This window comes from Pseudophryne corroboree, chromosome 3 (assembly GCF_028390025.1).
Source record: "Pseudophryne corroboree isolate aPseCor3 chromosome 3, aPseCor3.hap2, whole genome shotgun sequence".
Classification (NCBI taxonomy): domain Eukaryota; kingdom Metazoa; phylum Chordata; class Amphibia; order Anura; family Myobatrachidae; genus Pseudophryne; species Pseudophryne corroboree.
The window spans coordinates 475417038-475434292 of NC_086446.1; the positions used below are offsets into that span (position 1 = coordinate 475417038).

Consider the following 17255-nt stretch of genomic DNA (forward strand, 5'->3'; position numbering starts at 1 on the left):
CCTCCTTCAGACCTGAGATCACCGCTCTCAGAGATTCTATCTTGAACTTGAATTCCCTCAGATATGGATTTAACGATTTGGGGTTCAATATTGGTCTGACCGAACCATCCGGCTTCGGTACCACAAAAAGGTTTGAGTAGTAACCCTTGTTTTCCAGGTGAGATGGAACTGGAAAAATGACATATGCCCTTTCCAATTTTTGAATGGCTTCTTGTAAGATAGCCCTGTCAGCAAAGCTGGTAAGCCTGATTTGAAAAATCTGTGAGGTGGGAGCTCTTGAAACTCCAGTCTGTATCCCTGAGATACAATATCTTGTATCCAGGAGTCCAGGCCTGAGGACGCCCAGACCTGACTGAAATTTCGTAGACGTGCTCCCACCTGCCCGACCTCTAGGCTGGGAGGTCCACCGTCATGCTGAGGATTTTGAGGAAACAGAGCCCGGCTTCTGTTCCTGGGAACCTGCCGGTGCAGGTTTCCTGGATTTTCCCCGACCACCTCTGAAGAAGGTGGAAGGGGACTTGGACTTCTTAACCTTTGCGGTCCGAAAGGACTGCATTGTAGACGCAGAGAAGGATTTCTTTGGCGTCGTAGTGGCTGAGGGAAGAAAGGTTGACTTACCCACGGTTGCTGTGGTGATCCACGTATCCAAAGCTTCCCCAAATAAAGCCTGACCTGTGAAGGGTAGGTTCTCCACACTCTTCTTGGATTCCGCATCAGCAGACCATTGGCGCAGCGTGCCGAGACAGCCATGGAAGACGTCCGAGCAGTCAGATTACCAAGGTCCTTCATGGCCTCCACCATGAAACCCGCAGAATCCTGTATGTGACGTAAATTTCAATGTCACTTCTATCCAGTATCTAAATCCTCTAGTAACGTGCCCGACCACTTTACTATGGCTTTAGAAATCCATGCACAAGCAATAGTGGGCCTAAGCGCCACGCCTGAAGCAGTGAATATGGATTTGAGTGTAGTCTCAATCTTGCGGTCTGCTGGCTTTTTGAAAGCAGTAGACCCAGGGACAGGTAAAGCCACCTTTTTAGACAATCTAGAAACAGAAGCGTCTACTATAGGAGGGTTTTCCCACTTTTTCCTATCCTCTTCAGGGAAAGGAAAAGCAACCAGAACCCTTTTTGGGATCGGGAATTTTTTCTCTGGGTTTCCCCAGGATTTTTCAAATAATGCGTTTAATTCCCTAGACGCAGGAAAGGTAAGAGAGACTTTCTCATTGTCAGTAAAGAAAGCCTCCTCGACCTGTTCAGGTACCTTGTCAGTAATGTGTAAAACTTCCCGAATGGCCTCAATCATTAGCTGCGCCCCTTTAGCAAGGGATGCCTCCCCCCGCAGTATGTCCCCATCACCGTCACCCGAATCGACTTGCATTACCTGGGCAAGAGCAAGATACTAGGAGAGATTGTTGAGGTAGTGGTAGCAGAATACGAAAAAACCTCTACAGAGTTTTTTTTAAAACCTGTGTTTTAGTCTCATAATGGGCTATCCTAGATGAAGTCTGGGATATCATACCCTTAATAGAAGCCACCCACATGGGTTCGGGTTCAGAGGGCTGAAACAGTATATTGCATTCCTGAGTACATGGAATAGACTCTTCTGGAGAAGATAAACACTCTGCAGCACAAGACACAGAGTCCCTAGACATGGTAATGTGAGATATATAGCATACACACACACACACACACACACACACACACACAGGAAAATGTAAGACACAGTTTCCCCCAAGTACCTTCAGAGAGAGAAAGAGTTATGGAGCCAGCCCACACAGCGCCCCAGTAGACAGCTATATAATAAATGCCTGGGGCTGACTGTGAAACCTTAATAGACTACACAGTAACGTGAATAACCCCCCCCCCCCCTTCTATAACCCTATGGTACCGCACAGGAGAGCCGGACTTATGTGGAGGGTCAGCGCTCCCTTCAGCGTCTCTGTAGTGTGATCTGCAGGGAGAAAATGGCGCTGGATCCGCCCTGAGAAGCTCCGCACTTATACAGATTATACTGGCCTGAGGTAATGGCGCTAGCCGCAGTACATATGTCCCAGACAGCAAAAGTGACCAGTGTAAGGGTTTTTGCGCTGGCCCAGGGCGCCCCTCACAGTGTTGCACACTGCACCTCTGAGCCCTCCGGAGCGCAGCCTCAGCGCTGCGATCCAACCCTGATGCTGCCATTCTCACCATCCCCACTTGTCGTGGCGCAGGTGTCCAACTCACCACCGATGTCTTCTGGCTCTGTTAGGGGGTGGCGGCAGTGCTGCGGGAACGAGCGGGAGCCTCGGGGGCTTGCGACAGACACCCTCAGGAGCTCAGTGTCCCGTCAGCGGAGCTAGTGGCCATTAACCTCAGAGGGTTGGACACTACTCCCCGCCCAAGCCCCACAAAGCAGGGAGGCTGTTGCCAGCAGCCTCCCTGTGCCTAACTCTGATAAATCAGGATTTTGGTACTTACCGATAAATCCCTTTCTCCGATTCCACAGGGGCCACTGGAGCGTAGTTACAATGGGGAAATAGTAGGCAGTAATTGGGAGCTGGCACTTTAAAATTCTCACACTGTGGCTAGCTCCTCCCCTACTATCTCCCCTCCAAGCCAGTCTACGTAAAACTGTGCCCGAGGAGAGCTGTAATAAACAAACCGTAAGGTAGAGGAGGTTAATGACGCCCTGTAACCCAGGATAACACAAACCCAACCTGGAACAGAACCTAACAAACAACCGGCTAGCCCGAACTCAACAAGCAGTCATATGGTGATCTGCAAACCGTTAAGCAAAAAACAAGGAGGAACAGCGCTGGGCGGGCGTCCAGTGGCCCCTGTGGAATCGGAGAAAGGGATTTATCGGTAAGTACCAAAATCCTGATTTCTCCTTCATCCACTAGGGGCCACTGGAGCGTAGTTACAATGGGGACGTCCCAGAGCTCCCAGAACGGGTGGGAGAGCGCTGAGAGTTCTGTAAAACCACTCGGCCAAACTGAGATGCAGAGGCCGCAAAAGTGTCAAACTTGTAGAATTTGACAAACGTATGACGGCCGGACCAAGTAGCCGCCCGACCTAAAGTATTCATGGAGACCCCACGGGCAGCTGCCCACGAAGGTCCCACCACGCACGTAAAGTGCGCTGAAATGGAAAACGGAGGCTCCCGAGCAACCGCCAAGAAGACTGTCTGATGGTCAGATGTATCCAACAGCCCAGCATATGCTGGAACCCTGGCTATTTAGTACGGGAGCATCGTACAGAATAAAGAAGAAAAAACCCTTCGTCGAATAGCCTAAGACCTCTGTAGAGAAAGTCAGCGAGCCCTGACAACAGTCAAAGAGGACTGAAAAACACTAGTGTCAGATTTATATGAAAAACGGACATGCCCTTTGGGAGAAACGACCGCTGAGGCCGAAGCTCAGCCGGGGGAGTTGCTAATAGAGTACTCCCTGAAAGAGAGCCCGAACTTACGGGCGCCAGGCTAATTTCTTTTGGAAGAAAACCGAAAAAGGCAGGGACCGAAAATTCAGGTCAATGTGGTTTGAAGCGCAGCGGAGAAAAACCTCCCAGAGAAACCAAAGATTACGGCTGAATGGTAACTGAAAGAAGGGGAAAACCACCTTTTATCCTTATTATGTCCCATACAGCTTTCCAAAAGTGGCAAAAGCGAGAAGAGGTAACAGACTTCTGAAATCGGGGCCTAGTAGGCCTAACCGAACTAGGGAACTCCTCCCTTCTGAGGGCTCGTGAACAGTCACACGGTTAAATGAAACCAGTGTAAGATTGAACAAAGAAAAGGACCCTGTTGAAGTAGACAGTCCAGTCGAGGTAGGAGCCAAGGCTCCTCTACCGACAACAGTTGTAGCCGTATCTTCAAGTCATGGGTGGCCCAACTAGAGCCACCGAGAGGACTAGCACGCATATTCTCCTCCTGTGTTACCGAAAGTGAGGTAGAAATAGAAAAGGAGGCAGGATAGAATAACCAGAAACTCCCAGGAGCCCTGAGGGCATCCTCGGCTACTGCCACCAGAGCTCACGTCGGTGAGTAGTAAAGGGTTAGAGAGTCAGTCAGAACGCCCTGAGGTCGATTCGAAATCTCCGCCCACAGCAGACCAGCTGACAAAACTCCGGGGAATGTTCCCTCACCCAGGAGTCTGACCTGGTGGCCTGATCTGGAAAGAAGATTGTTGTCCCCCGCTCAGAGGGGAATGTAGGCGACCACTCATTGCGTCGCAGCTTGACTGAAGAAATAGAGTACCTGGTACCGAGGAAGGAAAAATCCTCCGACGGACCCTGTTGAGAAAACGTTTATGAGGAGCATAAATCGGATCTTCAGAAGCCACGTAATGTACAGAGTGGGATAGTAGCAGTAGATTGTCCCATTAGGGAACCAACGTCAACCCCTTGAAAAAGAGTTATTCTGTGATCTTCCTGAACCCTGTGGGAGCGGAAGAGAGACCGAAAGAAAAGGACTTAGTGAAAATGAGAATCCTGTAATGCGACTGAGTAAAGCCCGATGAGGAAACCCAACAGAAATCAGTAAACAGGCATCCCTGAAGACAAGGGACGCGTAAAACTCCCTTTCTTGTTCAACTAGCAATCACAGACTGAAAGGATTCTAAGGCCAGAATAGGCCTGGCCGAGCCAACTGGCTTCGGAACGTGAAAAGAAAACAAAGGCCTGAGAACTGTCCCGATTCAAATGATATGTAAAAAACAGGGATCAACACCCTTTGCGGTTAGAAGCATATGGAGCACCGCCTGCATTATGACTCTCTTGTCATCGTAAATCGGCCGACCCCTGCCGAGACGGTTGTACTCCCAAATCTAGTCTGTAACCGCCCAAGCCTTCTTCCACCGACCTGCGCCTACCCTGGGACCCTCCAGGTGGTAGGAAAGTCTGACCTTTAGTGTGTGTATAGGATGATGTAAAATCAGACTGGACCGAGGATGCTGAACCTCTGCTTCAGCTTTTTTTTTTTTTTCTTCTGAGATCCCCTGGCGACAGAGATATCGCCCGTGTGGAATCGGAAGCCTGAAAGGGCACGGTAAAAATCTAAAGGAAAGACCGGTAAAGGTCTGTCTTGGAGCTGGGGCAGAAGTAGGAGAAAGCAAAGTGGACTCACCTCCAATGGTTCAAGAAATCCTGCAGAAAGTTCCTTCCCCTGAACCATCTGCCCCGTAGGATTTCATGTTCACCTGTCACTGTCGCAGCCCCAGAGGTCGTCGGGTTAAGACAGCCCAAAGCGAAAATGCAGGTTCCGAGACTGCAGACGTGGAGACCTCCAAAGAACATAAAGCAGAATCGTGATTCTGACCCGTACCAAAGTATCAATTGATCCGGATGCGAAACATCCTGTAACCTAGAGGACAATTGTTCCACAACCTACCTGCTCCGGACAAGGTAGAACCCTGCTGCCGTATATGTCTTCGATGGATCCCTGAGCAAGGTTGCCTCAGGAAAACGGCAGCTTGTTGGACCGGCGATACATCGAGGGGTATACCCTGGAGAGGTTCTGATACCCTTTCTTGCCGTCTGCGGGGAAAGGATAGGAAAACAAACATTGTTTGATACCTGAAATTGTGTATTCGGGTGTCTGCCGGCCGTCTACCGGAGCCTGCCCAGCTCATCCGAAACTGGACCAGTCGCTGTCATTTCGTCATCGGCGTCGAACCCTGATGGACTTGACGTGTCCGCCTCCTTTACCTGCAGTCTCAGACGAACTGCTGTATAATGCACCTGGATATTCTGAGACACAGGTTCAGACTCCACAGAAAACAGACATCATCAGTATTGTAACATGGAAGGTTAGCAAGGTTCCTTTAGAAACCTGGAGAGGTGAAATGACGTACAAGGTCTCTGGTTACCAGTGACATTACCTGTATAATCTGAGCTGTTCAAACAGGAGTGTCCTGCAGGTGCGTGGAGGGCTCTGCAGATGGCTCCACCGCATACTTCACACCTAAGAGGGAATTCTTTGACTATCCCAGGTGAGACAAACGAAAGGAGAAAAGGTGGGTTAAATAAACACAGCCCTATGTAAGGTCTGCGCTATAATGTGTAGTGACCGACACGATTCAAATAAACTTTCTGGAGCAGCGGAGACCTGAACCAGTAGCGCTGCGCTGTGGGACAGGAGTCTTAGCCCTAGGCTATAGGAGCTCTCCTTAAAGTTTTGTTTGGATTCAAACCCCTGTTCAGATACCCGCTACTAGCGTACTGAGCCACAGCGTTATTTGTCTGATGCCTTACACACAATTCCCCAATTACAAATAGCATTAGTAACTAGTGACACCAAGGAATAATAAAGGGAAGGCAACACCCCGCCCTGTATGTAGTGTACCGCTAATTAAGGTGCACCCGATGTTTCTCGGAGGTTCCGCTGGCTTTTCAAAATGGTGACCAGCCTGTGAGAAAAGATGGGTGAAAATGTTATGTGGCAAGGTGGGGTATTCTGTTTATAGAAAACATTGCGGAAGTGTTTGTTTTATCCCCTATATATGGTATTGTATGGATATATCTATATACATACCCACACGCACTTAAATATATATATACACAAACATATCTATATATATCTATATACACACACCACAGTGAACCCATGCACCTAATAGGGCAGATAAATACTGTGCACCTAATAGGGTAGATAATTACTGTGCACCTAATAGGGTAGATAAATACTGTGTATTTGTAGGGTAAAGAAATACTGCACAGTAGATTTTTAATCAATGAGCTGAGTCCCAGCTCCTGTAATAGAGCAGATTCCCTGATCTAAATGTCTGAAATGGGGCAGAGGACTCCCCTGCAGGGAGGAATGTAGCCAATGCAAGATGTAACAATATTTCTGCAGCACACTGCACAGAAAAGCTACAAACTCCAGAGACAGGTGTGTTGCCTAGAGACAATGAGAGCTGGGAGCCTCCACCGGGGGGAATAAGCTTCACCCCCCTCATACCTTATACATGTAAAGAATCCTCCCTGCACAGCCAGGAGAGGAAAGGAGCTTTCAGTGGCCCGGGGAGCGGGGGACTGTGGAGCGGCGTCTCGTCATGCTGCAGCGGCTGGGGAGCGGAGAAAGCCCGCCGTACAGAGCAGGAGTTAGCTCCGCCCCCTCCGCTTCGGCGCCAAATTCAAATCCGCTGTATAGTAAGCGGAAAGCGCCCATGCATCCCCCGGCCGCCTGTATGCTGCGGCCGGGGAGCGATGTGCGGCCGGGGAGCGGAAAGCCTGAGCCCGCCGAACGGAGCGGGAGTTAGCTCCGCCCCCCTGCTCCGGTCACTTTCAAATTAAAACCGCACTATCATCCGGCTGCCTGTAAGTGTGTATGCTGCGGCCGGGGAGAGTGTGTCCTTTGCTGGAATCGAACCCTAGCTCGTGGGCATCGTAACCATAGGTGTTACCACTCTGCCATGAGAGCTATGCTAATTATTACACAGATATATGATATATGTAAATGTATCACCCGGCTGTCTGTATGCTGCAGCCGGGGAGTGAAGAGCGCTGAGCCCGCTTACAGAGCGGGCTGAAGCTCCGCCCCCCACATAATGGCGCCAATTTCAAATTAGTAAGCCTTTTATGCACTCCAGCCTGTCTGACTGGAGAGTATAGGGGAGCCTGTCCATCCATGTATTAAAACACTGAAACTGAAAAATGTAAAAACATACATCAGTCTGGAGGGGGGGAGATTGTACTCACCGCTTCCTTCCGTCAGGCGTTTCGACCCAGCGGCCCCGACACGCGCCGCACGCAGCGGTGTCCGCCCATTTTTGATACTCACCGCTGCCATGCTGCCGGAATCTTCTGCTGGATGGAGTGGCCCCGACACGCGCCGCACGCAGCGGTGTCCGGCCAACTCAGGAGAGCTCAGTGTCTCCCTCAGCCGGGGCCCATCCTGAGCCGCACGCAGCTGCGATGGGACCCCGCCGGCAGCTCCCGCGGTGCAGACTGGCAGTGGCAGAGCTGCCAGTCTGTGAGTGTGTGAAAGAAAAATAAAATAATAAAGAAAAAATTCTTCAGCTAAACCCAAGTGAACCAGCTACCTCGGGCACTAAACTAAGACTGGCTTGGAGGGGAGATAGTAGGGGAGGAGCTAGCCACAGTGTGAGAATTTTAAAGTGCCAGCTCCCAATTACTGCCTACTATTTCCCCATTGTAACTACGCTCCAGTGGCCCCTAGTGGATGAAGGAGAAACATAATAAAACTAGAAAAACTCCTATGGAGCTCCCCTAGCTGTGACCGGCTCCACCGGGCACATTTTCTAAACTGGGCCTGGTAGGAGGGGCATAGAGGGAAGAGCCAGCCCACACTACTAAACTCTTCAAGTGCCCATGGCTCCTAGTGTACCCGTCTATACCCCATGGTACTAATGTGGACCCCAGCATCCTCTAGGACGTAAGAGAAATGTATTAATATGCAGCTGACCACACAAGTAACCACTGCCAACACTGAGGCACTTAGCCATTGGGTGTTAGTATATTAGGTATGGTGTACAGTTTTTTTTTATGAACACTGGTTCATTCCATAACATGGTTGCCTTAATTCTACAGCGAGCTTACTGGGTTTTTTTTAACGATAAGCAGTCACTGGGTCTATAACTTCCCAAACTCACCATCAATATCGGTCTCTTTCTGTGTTTAGTTGTAGGGCAGCAGGACATACCTGTTGGGTGGTGCCTGTGGTACCCGTTGTTCCCAGATTGGGTCGGATGGAGACCGTTGCTGTACGAGGCTGGAACGTTGTAAATGTTTGTTGTACTCCAGTGCTGGATGGGATTATTCCTAGCACTTTCTGCTGCATCTGGACAACACCTGAGTGGACAGAGAACTCCTCAGGACAACACAGACACAAAAAGGCTCAACCACCACTACAGACTGAATCCCTACCTCCCTGTGTTGAGGGCATGTTCAGAGTTACTATTTTGCTATTGGCCGGTAGAGGCAGCGTGGTGAGGACTTTCCCTGACACGGACACTGGATTCCCGCTTATCTGGAAGGTTTGGCCTGATGTGCATGCGATATCTGTACTCGAAGCTACAAAACACAATGCATCCAATTATCTAGTTACAGTAACTGCCTTATTGTGCGATTAGTACATAGCAAACCCATAATTTCTCCAGCTTAACTGGATTTTAACTGTTCTCTTTCAAGTATTATCTTTTTGTATTGATAGCAATACACAGAGCGGTTATTAGTGTCCTGACCAGCCTCTCCTTCAGCTCTGCCAATTGTTTTAGTTCAGCACAAGTCCATTCAGACAATGAATACTTTTGTATCATATTAATCCCATTTACCTGTCGTAGTTTGTCCTTGCTTCACCCATGTAGCAAAAGTCTGGTGGAAGTTCTTGTTCTGCTGGAATGATACTGTGGCAGGAGAAGAGACCTTTGTTGCAAGAACTACTTTTGCTCCAGAGGTAACTGGGCTGGATAAGGATCCCACCATCACTTTGTGTGGAGTGGAAAGTTGGGTCAAAGTGCTGTTGGTTGGGGCTGTGCTTGCAGTACTGCATATCAATGGCAGTTTTTGCTGTTCCAATCGTTTCTAAAGTCACAGATAATTGCAGATTAGATGAAAGCGAGAGATTTCGAAGACATATACTGTATACAAGCAACACAAACCACATGTATGAATATTAAGCATATTCCAATAATAGGGAGGAGGTAAATGTTTAATTACCCAATGTACCACATACTAGGCTGGAAAACAAGCCCACTTCTGGTGAAGGCGAATAAATTCTTGACAATACCCCTCACAAAAAAACCAAATTATATATATATATATATATATAAAAATAATAATAACAACAATAACAACAACAAGTCAAACCAATTACTGTGATGTTTTGTGAGTGTAAGTGTGGGGCTGTGCTGCACTTATGGCACAGCCGGCTCATGGATTTTTGTTTGCAGGTCCACAAATCTGTTAGTTGGACCCTAAAAGGGGCTGCGAGGTGTGCAAGTTCGGGGCAGCTGCAAAGGCACCTTGCACCCTTCACTGAGAGTTTAGGTACATACTGTATTCTGAAAAATTGCAACAGTTAATGCTTTCACCCACCTGCTGGGCTGTTAGACGCTGTTGTTTCAGCTGAGCCTCCACCTGAGACTTCCCATCCTCACCCTTTTTCTGGTCACTGCCCTTAGCGTGCTGCTCGCTGGCCTGAACCTTCTCCTTCTCCACCCTAAGAAAATAAACAGTGATACTGAAAATTACACAGTAGTGTGGAGGACAGTAAACAAGATAAAAGAGAAGGCAGAAATAGGTCAGTAAATAAAACACAGATCAGCAGGACAACACAAGCATGATTTACAGAGAAAATAAAACCAATAAAAAGCACTTTTTTTGAATAAAAATAAAACACCTCTCTGAAAAACATTTGATCTCCCACAGATCCAGCTCTTCCTCTGCAACCCAGGTCTCAAGAATAATTGGGCCAGTTTGTTTGGGCGTTTCTGGTCTTTTGGGACGAAGAGCACTTGATCGAAGACCTTTCCTCTGAGGTGTCGGAGTTTCTTCAAGAGGAAAATTTAGTGTAAATTGAATTCCAGAATAGCAACGGGACTAAAACTGCTAATGTTTGATAAATTTGTTGTACAACACTATTGTCTTACCCTTCGGTGCTTCTGGTACGCCTATAGGACAAATTATTTTCCTTATACAATACTCTGAGCGGATTCCGTACGGGCCAACATCTCTTCTCTTGATTATCTCAGTAGTAGTGATCTCTGTTTCAGATGATTCTGTGAAATAAAATAATGTCCATATTTATGTAAAAAGAAACCTGTCTGTATCCTTTTATGTGGGGTAAACATCGTAAGCACACATCGCACCGTGTGTATGCACCTTAACACCCCAGGAAGGTTAGGTCTTAAAATACCTGTGATCCAGGCCTGAATCACGTTATCTAGCAAGCCTTTAATATTAAGGATTAAGGATACAAGCCCACTGTCGTTAACATTTATTTATTTATTACCAGTTATTTATATAGCGCACACATATTCCGCAGCGCTTTACAGAGAATATTCGGTCATTCACATCAGTCCCTGCCCCAGTGGAGCTTACAATCTATATTCCCTATCACATGTACACGCACACACATTCATGCTAGGGTTAATTTTGTTGGGAGCCAATTAACCTACCAGTATATTTTTGGATTGTGGGAGGAAACCGGAGTACCCGGAGGAAACCCACGCAAGTACGGGGAGAATATACAAACTCCCCACAGTTAGGGCCATGGTGGGAATTGAACCCATGACCTCAGTGCTGTGAGGCAGTAATGCTAACCATTACACCATCCGTACTGCCCCAATCAAACAAACATTGCTGATGAAGATATTCCTGACTTTATAGGTATGGTCAAACATCTGATTTAATGCAATGCCTCTAGACTCACCTCTATACCTTAAGCCTTATACCTTATTACAACATTTGCAGAAGTATTGCTATTGCAAATATAGGTAAAGGAGACAAAAGTCCCAAGGTAACGATATGTCATCTATCAACGATTCCCTTGGATTCCTTGTCCTGGAGCAAATGCAACCATCTTTGTAATTTGACCAAGATACTATCATGGTGATATCTGGCTAACTCCACCTCACCCCTAGCATGAGCACTACTGAAACATTAACATATCGCTCTGCTCATTGCACAACAAATTTATTGAGAGCTCCGATTTCTCTGGAGTTAATAGAATCTATTCGCTAATGAGTGTCTTAGACCAGACCCATGATGACCACCCTCTGCAAAGGAGTCAGAATTACAGTTAGATTATCAACTATTAGAAATCTAACCTAAAGTCTGGATCAAATTTAAAAAAGATGATACTCATTAAAAAAAAAGGCAGCCATTAAAAGTCAGCACCCAGCTCTGATGTGCATGTTAGAAAGACTGGTTCTGAAAGACTATGGTAATACTGCGGCTATTAAGCTTTTAGTGCCCAAAATATTGTACACGTGTTCCAATGGACCCTATGGTAAAATGTTAAAAAATAAATTAAAAAAATAAGATTTTACTCACCGGTAAATCTATTTCTCGTAGTCCGTAGTGGATGCTGGGAACTCCGAAAGGACCATGGGGAATAGCGGCTCCGCAGGAGACTGGGCACAACTAAAAGAAAGCTTTTAGACTACCTGGTGTGCACTGGCTCCTCCCACTATGACCCTCCTCCAAGCCTCAGTTAGGATACTGTGCCCGGAAGAGCTGACACAATAAGGAAGGATTTTGAATCCCGGGTAAGACTCATACCAGCCACACCAATCACACCGTATAACTCGTGATACCATATCCAGTTAACAGTATGAAACATAACTGAGCCTCTCAACAGATGGCTCATAACAATAACCCTTTAGTTAACAATAACTATGTACAAGTATTGCAGACAATCCGCACTTGGGACGGGCGGCCAGCATCCACTATGGACTACGGGAAATAGATTTACCGGTGAGTAAAATCTTATTTTCTCTAACGTCCTAGGGGATGCTGGGAACTCCGAAAGGACCATGGGGATTATACCAAAGCTCCCAAACGGGCGGGAGAGTGCGGATGACTCTGCAGCACCGAATGAGAGAACTCAAGGTCCTCCTCAGCCAGGGTATCAAATTTGTAGAATTTTGCAAACGTGTTTGCCCCTGACCAAGTAGCAGCTCGGCAAAGTTGTAAAGCCGAGACCCCTCGGGCAGCCGCCCAAGATGAGCCCACCTTCCTTGTAGAATGGGCTTTAACTGATTTAGGATGCGGCAGTCCAGCCGCAGAATGCGCCAGCTGAATTGTGCTACAAATCCAGCGAGCAATAGTCTGCTTAGAAGCAGGAGCACCCAGTTTGTTGGGTGCATACAGGATAAATAGCGAGTCAGTTTTCCTGACTCCAGCCGTCCTGGAAACATAAATTTTCAAGGCCCTGACTACGTCCAGTAACTTGGAATCCTCCAAGTCGCTAGTAGCCGCAGGCACTACAATAGGTTGGTTCAAGTGAAAAGCAGATACCACCTTAGGGAGAAACTGGGGACGAGTCCTCAATTCTGCCCTATCCATATGGAAAATCAGATAAGGGCTTTTAAATGACAAAGCCGCCAATTCTGATACACGCCTGGCCGAAGCCAAGGCCAATAACATGACCACTTTCTCCGTGAGATATTTTAGATCCACGGTCTTTAGTGGCTCAAACCAATGTGATTTTAGGAAACTCTACACCACAGGGTGCCACTGGAGGCACAAAAGGGGGCTGAATATGCAGCACTCCTTTTACAAATGTCTGAACTTCAGGTAGTGAAGCTAGTTCTTTTTAGAAGAAAATCGACAGAGCCGATATCTGTACTTTAATGGAGCCTAATTTTAGGCCCATAGTCACTCCTGCCTGTAGGAAGTGCAGAAATCGACCCAGCTGAAATTCCTCTGTTGGGGCCTTACTGGCCTCACACCAAGCAACATATTTCCGCCATATGCGGTGATAATGTTTTACAGTTACATCTTTCCTGGCTTTAATCAGCGTAGGAATGACATCCTCCGGAATGCCCTTTTCCTTTAGGATCCGGCGTTCAACCGCCATGCCGTCAAAAGCAGCCGCGGTAAGTCTTGGAACAGACAGGGCCCCTGCTGCAGCAGGTCCTGTCTGAGCGGCAGAGGCCATGGGTCCTCTGAGATCATCTCTTGAAGTTCCGGGTACAACGCTCTTCTTGGCCAATCCAGAACCACGAGTATTGTCCTTACTCCTCGTTTTCTTATTATTCTCAGTACCTTTGGTATGAGAGGCAGAGGAGGGAACACATAAACTGACTGGTACACCCACTGTGTCACTAGAGCGTCCACCGCTATCGCCTGAGGGTCCCTTGACCTGGCGCAATCTCTCTCTAGTTTTTTGTTTAGGCGGGACGCCATCATGTCCACCTGTGGCCGTTCCCAACGGTATACAATCAGCTGGAAGACTTCTGGATGAAGTCCCCACTCTCCCGGGTGGAGGTCGTGCCTGCTGAGGAAGTCTGCTTCCCAGTTGTCCACTCCCGGAATGAACACTGCTGACAGTGCTAGTACGTGATTTTCCGCCCATCGGAGAATCCTTGTGGCTTCTGCCATTGCCGTCCTGCGTCTTGTGCCGCCCTGTCGGTTTACATGGGCGACCGCCGTGATGTTGTCGGACTGGATCAGAACCGGCTGGTGTAGAAGCAGGGGTTTTGCCTGACTTAGGGCATTGTAAATGGCCCTTAGTTCTAGAATATTTATGTGTAGGGAAGTCTCCTGACTCGACCATAGTCCTTGGAAGTTTCTTCCCTGTGTGACTGCCCCCCAGCCTCGAAGGCTGGCATCCGTGGTCACCAGGACCCAGTCCTGTATGCCGAATCTGCGGCCCTCTAGAAGATGAGCACTCTGCAGCCACCACAGCAGAGACACCCTGGTTCTTGGAGACAGGGTTATTAGCCGATGCATCTGAAGATGCGATCCGGACCATTGGTCCAACAGGTCCCACTGAAAGATTCTGGCATGGAACCTGCCGAAAGGAATTGCTTCGTAAGAAGCCACCATCTTTCCCAGGACTCGCGTGCAGTGATGCACCGACACCTGTTTTGGTTTCAGGAGGTCTCTCACTAGAGATGACAGCTCCTTGGCTTTCTCCTCCGGGAGAAACACTTTTTTCTGGACTGTGTCCAGAATCATTCCCAGGAACAGTAGATGTGTCGTCGGAACCAGCTGTGCATTTGGAATATTCAGAATCCAACCGTGCTGGTGTAGCACCTCCTGAGATAGTGCTACTCCTACCAACAACTGCTCCCTGGATCTCGCCTTTATTAGGAGATCGTCCAAGTACGGGATAATTAAAACTCCCTTTTTTCGAAGGAGTATCATCATTTCCGCCATTACCTTGGTAAACACCCTCGGTGCCGTGGACAGTCCAAACGGCAGCATCTGGAATTGGTAATGGCAATTCTGTACCGCAAATCTGAGGTACTCCTGGTGAGGATGATAAATGGGGACATGCAGATAAGCATCCTTGATGTCCAGGGATACCATGTAATCCCCCTCGTCCAGGCTTGCAATAACCGCCCTGAGCGATTCCATCTTGAACTTGAATTTTTTTATGTATGTGTTCAAGGATTTCAAATTTAAAATGGGTCTCACCGAACCGTCCGCTTTCGGTACCACAAACAGTGTGGAATAGTAACCCCGTCCTTGTTGAAGTAGGGGCACCTTGACTATCACCTGCTGGGAATACAGCTTGTGAATTGCCTCTAGCACAGCCTCCCTGCCCGAGGGAGTTGTTGGCAAGGCAGATTTGAGGAAACGGCGGGGAGGAGACGCCTCGAATTCCAGCTTGTACCCCTGAGATACTACTTGAAAGATCCAGGGATCCACCTGTCAGCGAGCCCACTGATCGCTGAAATTTTTGAGGCGGCCCCCCAACGTACCTGGCTCCGCCTGTGGAGCCCCACAGTCATGCGGCGGACTTGGAAGAAGCGGGGGAGGACTTTTGCTCCTGGGAACCTGCTGTTTGTTGCAGCCTTTTTCCCCTACCTCTGCCTCTGGACAGAAAAGACCCGCCTTTAGCTCGCCTGTTTTTCCGGGTCCGAAAGGACTGTACCTGATAAAACGACGCTTTCTTAGGCTGTGAGGGAACATGGGGTAAAAATGCTGACTTCCCAGCTGTTGCTGTGGAAACTAGGTCCGAGAGACCATCCCCGAATAACTCCTCACCCTTATAAGGCAAAACTTCCATGTGCCTTTTGGAATCTGCATCCCCTGTCCACTGCCGAGTCCATAAGCCTCTCCTAGCAGAAATGGACAATGCACTTATTTTAGATGCCAGCCGGCAGATCTCCCTCTGTGCATCTCTCATGTATAAGACTGAGTCTTTTATATGCTCTACGGTTAGCAGAATAGTGTCCCTGTCTAGGGTGTCAATATTTTCTGACAGGGAATCTGACCATGCAGCGGCAGCACTGCACATCCATGCTGACGCAATAGCTGGTCTAAGTATAATGCCCGAGTGTGTATATACGCAACGAATGGCCCTAGTGGACATTAGATTAGACTCATCGTCGTCGACACTGGTATCAGTATCCGTGTCGACATCTGCGTCTGCCATCTGAGGTAGCGGGCGTTTTAGAGCCCCTGATGGCCTTTGAGACACCTGGGCAGGCACGAGCTGAGAAGCCGGCTGTCCCGCATTTGACATGTCGTCAAATTTTTTGTGTAAGGAGTCGACACTTGCACGTAATTCCTTCCATAAAACCATCCACTCAGGTGTCTGCCCCGCAGGGGGTGACATCACTTCTATAGGCATCTGCTCCGCCTCCACATAATTTTCCTCATCAAACATGTCGACACAGCCGAACCGACACACCGCACACACACCGGGAATGCTCTAACAGAGGACAGGACCCCACAGAAGCCCTTTGGGGAGACAGAGAGAGAGTATGCCAGCACACACCAGAGCGCTATATAATGCAGGGACTAACTGAATTATGTCCCCTATAGCTGCTATAATATTTACTGCGCCTAAATTTAGTGCCCCCCCTCTCTTTTTTACCCTTTTCTGTAGTGTAGACTGCAGGGGAGAGCCAGGGAGCTTCCTTCCAGCGGAGCTGTGAGGGAAAAATGGCGCCAGTGTGCTGAGGGAGATAGCTCCACCCCTTTTTCGCAGACTTTTCTCCCGCTTTTTTAAGGATTCTGGCAGGGGTAATTATCACATATATAGCCTCTGGGGCTATATATTGTGATTGTTTTGCCAGCCAAGGTGTTTTTATTGCTGCTCAGGGCGCCCCCCCCAGCGCCCTGCACCCTCAGTGACCGGAGTGTGAAGTGTGTATGAGGAGCAATGGTGCACAGCTGCAGTGCTGTGCGCTACCTTGGTGAAGACAGAAGTCTTCATGCCGCCGATTTTCCGGACTTCTTCTTGCTTCTGGCTCTGTAAGGGGGACGGCGGCGCGGCTCCGGGAACGAACACCAAGGCCAGTTCCATGCGGTCGATCCCTCTGGAGCTAATGGTGTCCAGTAGCCTAAGAAGCCCAAGCTAGCTGCAAGCAGGTAGGTTCGCTTCTTCTCCCCTTAGTCCCTCGTTGCAGTGAGCCTGTTGACAGCAGGTCTCACTGTAAAATAAAAAACCTAAAATATACTTTCTTTCTAGGAGCTCAGGAGAGCCCCTAGTGTGCATCCAGCTCGGCCGGGCACAAAAATCTAACTGAGGCTTGGAGGAGGGTCATAGTGGGAGGAGCCAGTGCACACCAGGTAGTCTAAAAGCTTTCTTTTAGTTGTGCCCAGTCTCCTGCGGAGCCGCTATTCCCCATG

At 48.5% G+C, this 17255-nt stretch overlaps 1 protein-coding gene across 5 annotated transcripts in view; it reads right to left on the reverse strand.

Annotated features, from left to right (window-relative positions):
- Nucleotides 1-17255, reverse strand: part of BPTF (bromodomain PHD finger transcription factor) — a 313494-nt gene that overhangs the window by 84018 nt on the left and 212221 nt on the right. For 4 of the 5 annotated variants that reach the window (XM_063960817.1, XM_063960819.1, XM_063960815.1 and 1 more), the window contains exons 15-20: nt 10592-10720; nt 10342-10492; nt 10038-10161; nt 9275-9524; nt 8868-9014; nt 8644-8792 (exon numbers count right to left, since the gene is read on the reverse strand). In XM_063960817.1, the coding sequence (XP_063816887.1) occupies nt 8644-8792; nt 8868-9014; nt 9275-9524; nt 10038-10161; nt 10342-10492; nt 10592-10720 (950 nt within the window). The remainder of the gene's footprint in view (nt 1-8643; nt 8793-8867; nt 9015-9274; nt 9525-10037; nt 10162-10341; nt 10493-10591; nt 10721-17255) is intronic. The other variant, XM_063960818.1, reaches the window with a different exon arrangement.